The sequence below is a fragment of the Lytechinus variegatus genome, chromosome 4, assembly GCF_018143015.1.
Source record: "Lytechinus variegatus isolate NC3 chromosome 4, Lvar_3.0, whole genome shotgun sequence".
NCBI classification, from domain to species: Eukaryota; Metazoa; Echinodermata; class Echinoidea; order Temnopleuroida; family Toxopneustidae; genus Lytechinus; species Lytechinus variegatus.
Window position 1 is genome coordinate 12183470 of NC_054743.1, and position 12928 is coordinate 12196397.

The 12928-nt window shown below is 36.9% G+C and overlaps 1 protein-coding gene across 1 annotated transcript in view; it reads right to left on the reverse strand.

Annotated features, from left to right (window-relative positions):
- Nucleotides 1-225: 225 nt before the first annotated feature.
- Nucleotides 226-12928, reverse strand: part of LOC121413403 (serine-protein kinase ATM-like) — a 61900-nt gene continuing 49197 nt past the window's right edge. The window contains exons 46-58 of the mRNA XM_041606207.1: nt 11274-11390; nt 10515-10720; nt 9184-9658; nt 8255-8399; nt 7368-7591; nt 6449-6565; nt 5694-5852; nt 5080-5248; nt 4302-4388; nt 3285-3399; nt 2878-2941; nt 2474-2665; nt 226-411 (exon numbers count right to left, since the gene is read on the reverse strand). Coding sequence (XP_041462141.1) covers nt 253-411; nt 2474-2665; nt 2878-2941; nt 3285-3399; nt 4302-4388; nt 5080-5248; nt 5694-5852; nt 6449-6565; nt 7368-7591; nt 8255-8399; nt 9184-9658; nt 10515-10720; nt 11274-11390 — 2229 coding nt within the window. The 3' untranslated portion in view covers nt 226-252. The remainder of the gene's footprint in view (nt 412-2473; nt 2666-2877; nt 2942-3284; nt 3400-4301; nt 4389-5079; nt 5249-5693; nt 5853-6448; nt 6566-7367; nt 7592-8254; nt 8400-9183; nt 9659-10514; nt 10721-11273; nt 11391-12928) is intronic.

Sequence of the window (12928 nt, forward strand, 5' to 3'; positions counted from 1 at the left end):
GGATCTTCATGAAATCACTTATGGAGTGTCGCAAGAAATATTTGCCATCAATTGCCAATTCTGTTGCAAATTTACGATTGATCAATTCTGACTGTAGCAAATCAATATGAATGTCTTTTTTCAAAACGCAGACCAGCAATTGAGTCCAAATTTACACTTGATTCTAAGATTTGTGAACGATTTTGAGACCCAAAATTGACTTGCAATTGAGTATAAGTTGTCTTTGATATCAGACTGATCCATCAAGCAGGATTATACCCATGCCTGCCAACCTGCAAACAGTCTGGAGAGATTCACAGGGTCTCTGGCCTCTTGGATGAGTAGACTAACTTGACCTGCAACGCTCAGCGTCACTCCATCTTCAACCCCACCAAGTTTCTGCCTCAGTCGGAGAAGCACCCGCTCTGCAACCTGGATAGACGGTGAAGAGATAAACAATCATGAATCATAAAGCAATATAGATTATCATCCAACTACTGGAAAATGGAGTTTAGCTATCATGTGACAACCGGAAGTCTATAAAAAGAGTTGGCCACCCAGAAGAATCTGAAACCCAATGCTGACAAGTTCAGGGGGATGTTTCACAAATTTTTTTTAGTGTTATTATTATAACTACACAGTTCTTAATTTCTCTTCCTTTTATTCATCAAGGAGGCGAGTTTCCTGTAATTTTATTATTTGTTGTCACTATGATTGTTATGTATTAGGTCCTGGAGCCTGGCGAGTACACATGTCGTTAATAGGAATGTGGAGGCATGCTCTTGCTGTTGTTTAGGGCATTCCTCCTTATTTCATTTCATTGTTGCTCTTCAGGGTCTAGTACCTCACACAAATCTAAGTTATTTTTGTTCTACATGTATGTTATGTTAAAGGACAAGTCCACCCCAACAAAAACTTGATTTCAATAAAAAGAGAAAAATTCAACAAGCATAACACTGAAAATTTCATCAAAATCGGATGTAAAATAAGAAAGTTATGGCATTTTAAAGTTTGGCTTATTTTCAACAAAATAGTCGTATGAACGAGCCAATTACATCCAAATGAGAGAATTGATGACATCACTCACTCACTATTTCTTTTGTATTTTATTATATGAAATATGAAATATTTTTATTTTCTCGTCATTGTCATGTAAAATGAAGTTTCATTCCTCCCTGAACACGTGGAATTCCATTATTTCAACATTTTGTGCTTCAGGCAATGAGGTCCTAATCATCAAATTCGTAAAAATAGAAATATTGTATAATTCAAACAATAAAAAACAAAAGAAATAGTGAGTGAGTGACGTCATCGACTCTCTCATTTAGATGTAACTGGCTCGTTCATATAACTATTTTGTTGAAAATAAGCGAAACTTTGATATGTCATAACTTTCTTATTTTACATCCGATTTTGATGAAATTTTCAGCATTGTGCTTGTCTGATTTTTCTCTATTGATTTAAATCAACATTTTTCTGAGGTGGACTTGACCTTTAAGCATTGCACACATTCTTTAATCAGTCCGGCATGGGTATTCAAATTCTTCTGAATACCTCTCTTTATTTCTTTTATCTTGCCTGGCGCTACATACTTTTTTCAATAATGTTTGTCAATGTTTTTTATTTGAATTTTAATAATGTGCAATTTCATATATTGAATGTGCCATATTCTCTCAACGGTTTTTCCATGAGGGCTCGCATGGCTCTGGGCAATAGTACTGAATTTCACTTTTGTGAGCCCTGGCCCATGGAAAAACCGTTTTCTTTTTCTTTTCTTCTCTTTCATTTCTACTTTATCCATATTTAATATTTCAAATTGTATTTATGTAATTACATTGTACAATTTTTTCATGTTTTTTATGGACAAATAAATAAGAGTCGCACCTAAATGCTAATGTGTATGTGATATGCAATGCGCAATAGTGCACATTCTCTTGGCATGATCTGACCGAAGCGGTCATGCCTTTTATACCGCACGCAACTCAGCATTAAAGTGCAACTCTAAGTCATACTTAAATCTTTGTGAAACACCCCTAGTTCATTGATTCATAATTTTCCAGTTAATTGCTTAACATAAACAGGTATTTGATAGGAATAAACTAAGAGCACATGTGTGTACATTCTGGGCCCTGTCTTACAAAGAGTTACGATTGATCCAATCGATTGTAACTCTATCAAAATCCATCAGTGTCATAATTTTTTCTAGGAAAATTGCAAAATTGTAAACAAAAGCAAACACACCAAATTGTCAAGAGAATAATAATGGCTTTATGAATATACATCTAGAAAACATTTTGAACATGTAATTTAAAATGTTGATGTTGCTTGCTTTCCATTGTTGCCATTGATTGGATTAATCGTAACTGTCGCACGGATCAAAATACAAGTCAGGGCTTAAACTTGAGGCATCACTAGGGATTCAAATGCCCCCCCCCCACTTTCCTTCTTCCAAGAGGATACCACAATAAAATCAAGTAAAATCAAATAAACAAACCTGGTTGACCTCCTCTCTAGAGGTTGTAGGACTAGTAGCCCCATTGGTAGGAGTAGGCATGATGTCTTGATGACCGTCTGTAGTGGTATTCAGCTCGGACTGATCTCCTAGCTCTGTTCGGTCTAATTCCTGTATTTGCAGAGCTCTCGCTGGTGACATGGTCCAGGTGTATAGAGGATCATAGAGAAGGACCTTGGGAAAGGGGAGAATTGATATGAATGCTGTGAAGTGCTTCCAATAAGGGGTAAATCAAGAGAAGATATTTTGTGACAGCTACTTGATCAATTTTCATGCATCTTGGAAGAATAAATATTCATGAAAGTGAATAACATTACACACAGTTCTTAAAAGAAGACACAATATTACGCCTTTGAAAGGAAAATAAATGCTTGTTGCTCACTTACCTCGACAACTGTAAGAAGAGCTTCTCTAGAGTTATGCATCACTTCCATAGTCTTCTCACTACACCTACAAAATGACAACCCCCAAATAATTACTCTTAAAAAAAACTTCAATATATTGATTTGGTTTGAAAGGATAAAAAAAGCTGATTTGTTTGAAATCACATTTCTTGGGACCACATACATCCGTTTGTTTTAAACCAATTTTGACTTAGAATATGTAAACAACAAACATTTTGTATATTCTGGACTTAAAAAATGCTTCTACTTCTGAAAAGGTCGACTTGTAGTAGTCTGCATTAGATTTTCTTAATTATGATACAGTGGCCCACATCTTTAAAAATTTTGTAGCCCCACCCAAGACCCGAAATGACACAAAAACAGACGAAGTAAAAATGTGTAGTTCTAACCTTCTGAAGACTCCTTCTACACCAGCTACACCCATAGCATCCACAAGATCTCTGGTCAAACGGAATGGTACTGTCTCAGGGGTCGGGAGATTACGACCCTGCTCAAAGGCAATACCTGGTTAATATAAGACAGTGTTTATGTGGAAATTATTACACATAGTATGGAACAGTCTCAGGCATTGGAAGATAATAATCCTGCTCAAAGTCAATACCTGTACATTGTTCTATGGAAGTCATTTCACATCATGGTGGAAAAAAGGTTAAAAACCCAACAAAAACACTCACAAACAAGCAAGTTAAAGTCATGAGTGAAAGTAAATAATAGACACAATGATCTTAGTTCTTGAAGCAGGGCAGTAATTTGACAATCCCATAAAATTCATACTTCACTTTATAAACTGCTGAAGTTGAGATAATTTGAGAGCATTAAAACCTTTCGTAGGAAAACCTAAAAATATAGAAATAATATTTCAGGAAGTTTCCACATTAAGAAGGTAGGACAATTACTTCATGTAATTGCCCAGCAGCTAATGAATGGAGCTTTGAAGCAAGACACAAAAGCACCTTTGATTCTAAGGGTTTGTTTATGCTTCCATTGCAGAACAGAAGGACAGAATCAGCGTTTTCAAACATCGATTCAAAACGCCGATCGTAAACGTGGTTCTGGGAGTGCTATTTATGCTTAACTTTTCAGAGGGGAAATCACGATCTCCAGCTGGCTTTGTATCGTTATTCAAACACGTTTTCGATCGTGGTTCTGATTATACTTCCCCAGAAAGCCTGATTCTGGTCAAACGACGTTTACAAACGCACCTTTTTTTCGAGTTTAAATGAAAGTAAGCATGGATGCAACCGTGTTTTCGACTAATCACGTTTGGAAACGCTGATACTGGCCTGAAAAGTGGAAGCATAAACACGTCCAAAAACATGTTCTCACTCAAGTTTCACTGCAGGGATACACATTTTCTGGAGAAAAGCAATATTTTGGTAGAAATTGAAGGATTGATGAACACTTACCAAGATCAATGTGAACCAGCTCTGCAGAGTTGCAGTCGATTAAGATGTTCTGAACATGCCTGTCACCAAGACCAACTACATAACCAACTATATATTCAAGAACCAGAGGAGTGGAAAAGAAATACTGAATTAGCGAATAATGTGAACCAAATTTTCAAAGTAATTTTCATCAACATTTATGAGTTATTTACTGCATACTTACATGGGAGAACATGTTTTACAGTCTCATAAAATGTTTAAAAGGACTATAAAACAGCTTGGAAAGTAAAGAAAGGTAAAGGAAAACGAAATAGATGGATTTTAGAATGTGCACAGGCAAATTTGTGCATTCACCACTGTCAGATCTGAAATATAGCGCACACCGACTTCTAAGAAACACTAAATGCATTAATAATCTCATCAGATCGCCACTCCAATATTCATGAACGAATAATTGAAGTACATTGTTTACCCTAATCAGATATTTTTACAAGAAGTCCAAATCACACAAAAATATTACTTATACATTTCTTCAGTTCTCAAGAAACTTGAGTGGCAAATCTGACTTTTATGACAGTGCTATTTTCTAAGTATTCTGTCAAGATATGTCGCATTGCAACATGTAAGATCTAAAGCAAGATTCATAGCAATGTGGAAAAAAGGAGAAATAATTAGGGGAGAGAGATCCAGCATCACGGGTGAGGTTATGAAATCCAAAGCTCCAACTATCTTCCACCATGTAGTACGAGTCAATTCTTATTCTAGGATCATTTTCAAAGTTAAGATCCACTCTCCTTACCAATGGATCCTGTGGCGACGCTACGAGTATAGCTGAGTCGTTTCTCAAACCAATCAGCAGGATCAAGGAACCTCTCTAAGAAGAAATGATGAAAGACGGGTTGAAAGTTCTTACAGACGTTGCTGAAGGCTTTGATCTTCTGATTGTTGTCGCCTGTCTGATGGGAAGCCTGGAAATTGAATAATAATTTCTTTCATAAGAATAATATCGGGCTTCAAAAATTGAGAGGAAAAAACATCATGGATAGTGGTCTTTGAGTGGTTTAGTGACTCATATTAATTGATATAAAATGTAAATGCCAATTGTGGAAGTGATAATAATAATAATAGGCACTTATATAACACCATTTTAGAAATATTGTATCCAAGGGTGTACAAAAAAAAAGAGAAAGAATAAGAAAGTTTGGATGAGTGCCAAAAATTAATACTGCTGGAAAAGATATAACTTCAGTTCAGATTTGAAAGTCTCTAATGATATGATTGTATGTGATCTCAAAATAAATTTGAATAGAACCCAACAATATGGCCACCTATGTGTTTGTTTGTATTAATGAAAAATATGTGCACAATGATTCTGGAAGGAAATGTATGATTGCCATGAATAAGTCTACTCACCGCCATCTTAGCCCTGCATTGTTTGGCCTTCCAATCTCCTGGGCGATAGCGTACATGGGCACCAAGATCATTCTTACCATCTCCTATGAGATAGAGACCTAAAGGCATCGTTCCTTCACACCATTCTAACAAACCACTCTTCTGACAGAGAGGTACAACCTAGTATCAAACACAACAAATATTAGTAGTAGTAGTGGTAGCATTTGTTTTGGCATAACGTGTGCCTTTATCAGAAGTCTCTAAGCGCTCGGCAATGATGTCACATAATTACACTGGCTTTAGCAGAGCTGCTGTTATGTGCTCTGAATTTCAAGGGTAAATTCCTGAATACAACACAATATGGATAAACTTTCAAGACAGAAATCAATGTCCGGAGTAAGATATGACCCTCTGATTAAAGATCCAGTCCCACTGCTAGGAGAATTAATCATGCATAAATCGTATATGCAAATTTCTGCACTCATTTTCGTACGCCAAAAATTGACCCAAAATGATAAATTTCCTTGTATAAAGTACAGATGTTCAGCAGATGCTCATCCACAATCAATTTTGTGCTGCTAAAAAAATCCTGGGAAAGAAAAAAACTTGCCTTTTCGGGTTATTGCGAATGTTTCACAAATATTGCAGATGTTTAACGAATATAAACCAATTTTGTTGGCAATACATATGTAAATATTCCTAAATGCCATTGGGACCAGGGCTTGAGGGATGGGAGTTGAAACTATTCCACCATGACGCTTACATAGAATAATTACCTTGTATCTCCTGATCTGAAGTTTTCTTCTCTTTGTATCTGTATTCTTGTTGAGTAGTTGGTTCACTAGACCAAAAACTTGCTGCATAACAGCATCTTGCCTCAGGTCATCATTCCCCTACAAATAAATAGAATCACGATCAACCCATTTCAATATACATGTAAGATATGATAAAACAACTCTATAACAGATTGTATAACATTCCTCAAATGATCATAATCCAAGCATTTCAGGAAGTGAAATAAGAATGGAGAAAATGGTGGGGGGGATACTTTATACATTTCCAATAGAGAAATGTCAACGTGTTTACTGAACATGAACATCAGGATATCTAGTGATGAGATGATGTTGGGTGGGATAACTGCAAGGAAATGATGTGGAAGATGACATCCAATCCAGGGCCCCGTCTTACAAAGTGTTACGATTGATCTGATCAATCACAACTATGGACGGCCAGCAACGTCAACATATACCATTCATGTTTGCTCAAAATATTTTCCAATTATGATGTATATTCATGCATTCATTGTTTTCTTGAAAATTCACTGTGCTTCTTTTTTTTTACAAAGAACATAATGCGAATTTCCTGTAGAAAAAATATGACACTGATGGATTTCCATAGAGTTATGATCGATTGGATCAATCGTAACTCTTTGTAAGATGGGGCCCTGATGGACCTCACAATAAACAATGCATTGTTTGTAACACTTGTACAAGCATGCATTTTATCCAGAATAACAAAGTGGTTCATTCTCTAACATCTAATTTCAATCTCTAGATTCCACCGTCCAATCAGGAAGTGTATCATTTATGTTACAAAAAATATGAAAGTGATTTTAGCTCCCTGTCAATTACTAGTATCCCGCAACATTAGATCTAAAAGGAATATGAACTATTGATCTTTGAGGGTGATTTGTACCTTGACAAGCTGTCTCCGTTTGACCCCATCTGATCCTCTGCATGTAAGGATCTTAGGAAGGTTGATACCACCAGCGAGCTTGAAGGTCGGCTCAAAACCTTCAACGTAAACAATGTCATCATAGCAACAGGATGCTTTGACGTCAAGCTCCAGGGTTGGCACGGCAACATGATGGAGGGATCTCAGATGGAGAAGAGGCTGGTTGGATGCGATAGAAATGGCCTCTGAAATACAAGAGGAACAATAACAAGGTAGTTCACTAACCACGTGTCTCGCCTGATTTTGCCTGGTCAATGAAATATGCAACATAATCTTTCGACCCTGAGATGACCTTTGACATTATCATCTTCATGGACACACATGTTGCATTACCAAAGGATCATATGTAGCAAGTATGAACATAACTGAGGCAGAAATAACGAAATGAGAGCAGTTATAACATTTTCGTAACAGATCAACGGAGCAACAGGAAAAGTGATTACTAGGTCTTGGCCAAACTTTGTTCAGGCAAGACAAAAATTATATGAAGGAGGGAGGGAGGGGTAAAGGCGATCACTGCAAGTAAGAAGTAAGTCCATGTGACTAAGATCATTTTTATCTTCGGATGACTACTCCACTTGGATTGCTTTTCACTAAATACAAAATACTGTCTCTGAGCATTTTATTTGTCATTCTTCGTCTTCTGTAACAGTGTAATGATACACTGCAGAGTGGTATACATGCAGTTGATGAGGCACAAACTTGAAGTGTGACTTTACTTTAAAGTGAACAATTTCTCATGTAATAATCTACATGTGAAGTACAGATAAAAAGTAAAACGTCTCGTCAAATGACACTACCAACCTTGGCTCTGATTTTGTAAGGTGACTAAGGACCACTAAACTTACTTGTTTGTGTTTTCATAGAAGATACATCCCAATAGGCCATTCTAATATAAGCCTCAGATAGTTTGTTCATGGCTGGTATGATGTCACAACAAGGTTTCTTGGTCATTAGTTTGTTGCTTAGATCAACGGCTGCTTGCATTCGATCCTGGATTTCAAAGAAACACAATATTTAAAAAAAAATAATAATTTGTTTAAAAAACAGTAATGGTAATATTAGAAGACATTTGCATCTGTGTTGATTCTCTGAACATATAAACTTGGGTTGCAATTGTGATAAGATCTTGCTTTATATTTGGCTCAATGAGCATATTTTGCTGAAGAAGAAGTATCACTGGAGGAAATGTCATGCCATTTTGATGAGTATGATAATAGTGATAATTATAGTACGCTCACATTGTCCAAAGATGCTCATGGTGCTGGCTATTTAAAAAAAAATGAGAATTTAAATCACAACCTAATGATGATCTTTGGCTATGTTTTTTGCTGCTTGCCTGTTATTAATTGGGATTAGACTTGATCAGCAGCTTGTAAATAGAACACTCTTTCTATTGCATACAGATAATCTTCAGATAATCATGCAATTGCAGTGGAGCGTAGTGGCCCACTGGATTAGTCTTCGGACTTTGAAAAAAAAGGGTCGTGGGTTCGAATCCCAGCCATGGCGCAATTTCCTTCAGCAAGAAATTTATCCACATTGTGCTGCACTCGACCCAGGTGAGGTGAATGGGTACCCGGTAGGAAAAAATTCCTCGAATGCTCGAGCGCCCGATCAAGGTAGCCGTGCAAAAGCCGGGGTAATAATAGCAGGGCCCGCTAGAACAGTTTTTGGAACTGAAGTGGCTACCCTGGGTAAATATGCCGCTATTATTATTATTGCCATCTTCTATCATGATAAAAATGGTGCTAAGTAAACTGGACACATAACTCACTTTATCTGTATGTGAGAGGTCTCCACCGCCACTGCCCCTACCAAGCTTTGTCTTCTTAGAGTTGACGATCGAGTCCAGGTTAGCATTGGCCAGAGCCAAGATGACCGGTAGCGCATGGTGAGGATGGTCCACTGCAACTCTCTCTATCAAGTTATTCAAATTGGTGTAGAACTCCTCCTTGCCCTGGACCTTGGTGGTCATCCTAGCGGCCAGTTGGTACATCATCGGAAGGAACTTCCTGCTCTCGATCTTCCCAATGGAATCTTCTAGGAGGAGGTTGATCTGGGTGACTGTAGCGTTGTCGAACCAGAGAGAGCAGAGGCGGAAGACGCGGGTGTCCTGGGACTGGTCTGAAGCCTCTAGACAGTGCAGGTAGCACTCCATGGCTCGAACAAGAAAGTTTCTACAGTCTTCTTGCATTGACTCTACCTCTTTCTGGTCAATAGCTAGCTGCTTTGCTTGGATCCGATAGTACCTACAATTTAAACAAAAACACCAAGACATTGAGAAATAAGTTGCACAAGATTATACTTGCTGGTGGGTGGAAAAATTTTGTCTCTGCTATAAATCCTGCAATTGACATCATGGCTCCTAAAACCACAGGAAATCATGGTAAGCCAAAAGCTCTAGCACTGGGATATTTATCCCTTCCTGGCTCAATACATACAGAATCGTCATCATAATCATCACTGTCAGAGGCATGAATATCTCCATCATCGTTATAAACATCATTATCACTATGCTCCCACTCCTTATCATCGTTGTTCTGGCCACCATTGTCATGATTATCATAAGCATCATCGCCACCATCATCATCATCACAGTCAGCGTCATTATCATCATCACCATCATCATCATCACCATCATCACCATCATCACCATCATCATCATCACCATCATCATCATCATCATCACCATCATCACCATCATCATCACCATCATCATCGCCATCATCACCATCATCATCATCACCATCATCACCATCATCACCATCATCAACATCTTCATCACCACCACCATCATCACCATCATCATCATCATCATCACCATCATCATCATCACCATCATCACCATCATCGTCATCATCATCATCATCATCACCACCACCACCATCACCATCATCATCATCACCATCATCATCATCATCATTAACACCATCATCATCATCAACATCATCATCATCACCTGGATCAACTTCATCATCATCACACCGTCATCATCAACATCATCATCATCATCATCAACATCATCATCACCATCAGCATCATCACCACCCTCCTCCTTACCATCTTCATCATACTCCTAATCATCATCTTCTAATCTTATCTTACCTATCGTTACTGTTAATTCCAATGCTCCTCATCTTCTCAACATTTTCCATAGAAGTCTTCATGAGCTTCCTCTTGTTTTCATAGTCTTTAGATTTCATGTACTCGACTAAACTCTGATACTGAGCATCAGCAAACCTTGCCAGGGAATGATAGGCATGTACGGCTTCTTGACTCGTATCACTCGCATCAATGAAGATGGTCACTGCCTGGAAAACAATATCATTATTTTTCAATTGGATACTGAATTCTATGGTTATGAAAATAAAAAAAATGATGATAATGATGTTATATTTACTCAGGGTAGCCACTTCAGTTAGTAAAACTACATGTATCATATTCTAAGCTACATGTAAAAGTCCATATCAGGTACATGTACAGTTGAAATTTAAAAAAGATTTATTATCATAATTCTGTGAAGCAAAAATGGATATGATTTTTTTCCAATACACAATCATCAGAATCCCATGCTAGTATTATCTACTGAAATCTCACTTATGCATGACTCAATCAACCAACTGTTTCTCATTTAAATGTGAATAATTTTTTTAAGTGTGTATACAATCTTCAAATGGAAATAATATTTAATGTAAACATTGTGCAATTAGTCTTCGGACTACAGCATTTTATTCTGTTTTATATCTAAGAAACTGAATTGAAGACTTTTCACATTATGCACATTATGGAGCTAAAATGTAATTTAAAAGAAATGTATTTCATATTATTAAAGGACATAAACAGGTATTTTAACAAAGATCATACCTTTTCCATGTAATCCTCCATAATGACGTTAGGACTTTGTGAACGAGTTTCTGCAAGCCAGTTGCCATAGATACTGAGCATTGTGGCATAAGTCTTGTAGTTACTTGGATCTGGAGACTGTGTAAAGAAGAGAATAAATCAACTTTATTCATGTTGATACATTTGTATAGTGAAATACACATTTTGATTTTCATTAAAGGTCAAGTCCACCTCAGAAAAATGTTGATTTGAATCAATAGAGAAAAATCAGACAAGCAAAATGCTGAAGATTTCATCAAAATCGGATGTAAAATAAGAAAGTTATGACGTTTCAAAGTTTCGCTTATTTTTAACAAAATAGTTATATGAACGAGCCAGTTACATCCAAATGAGAGAGTTGATGGTGTCACTCACTCACTATTTCTTTTGTTTTGTATTATTTGAATTATACAATATTTCAATTTTTACGAATTTAACGATTAGGACCTCCTTGCCTGAAGCACAAAATGTTAAAATAATGGAATTCCATGTGTTCAGGGAGGAATGAACCTTCATTTCACATGACAATGAAGAGAAAATAAAAATATTTCATATTTCAAACAATAAAAAACAAAAGAAATAGTGAGTGAATGACATCATCAACTCTCTCATTTGGATGTAGCTGGCTCGTTCATATAACTGTTTTTGTGAAATGAAGCGAAACTTTGATATGTCATAACTTTTCAGTGTTATTGAATTTTTCTCTTTTTATTCAAATCAAGTTTTTGTTAGGGTGGACTTGTCCTTTAATAATGACTAACTTCTACGACAAATCTCTCAAAAGAATAAATTATGGAAAACAAATAATTTTGGTGACTTGACAAGAAACTTGACCTTGACAAAAATTTGACAAAAATACTAACAGGAAGAAAAAAATCAACAAGAATTTCATTCTTCAAATATTGTATTTCCCATTTAGCTGATGGGTAATAATAATATAGGATATTTACATTGTGCACATATCAGTATGCTCAGTAGTGAGCATATTATTTACTAACAAGCTATACTTACCTATACCATCTCATCAAATTGCTATTCGTTACCCTGACTCGAATAGCCACCGGTAAAAAACTCCCTGAAAGAGGCTAACTGCAATCAGATAGCCTGGGAAACCCGTCACGGGACGAGACCTATAAGACCCCCTCGCCACATATAAGCCTCCTCTTTCGTTGCCAAGGAGGGGCGAGGTCTGCTGGGGAGGACGGGTGGGGAGCTATAGGTAAGTATAGCTTGTTAGTAAATAATATGCTCACTACTGAGCATTCTGATTTACTACACTGCGCTATACTTACCTATACCATCTCATCAAATTGCTAGAATAGCACGGAAAAACTGGAGGAGGGGCAGAAACGAGACCCTTTCCAGACAAGTAGGCATAACAATGATAAAGAAACTGATTTACTATAAAATGGAGTAGTCTCCCAACTGGAGAAGCTACTCTTGTAATAAAGGGATAAGAATCATCAACCACGTTAATGAAATATATCAACTGGAAATAGCCTAGGAAAAATTAGGACAAGACAAGAACCGCCAAGGCAAAACCTGTGTCTTGGCTATTACATCAAATAAGTAATAAGATACAAAGGTATTGAATAGGTCCAATAGGATGCCTGGAGGATCTCCTCCAAAGAGATACC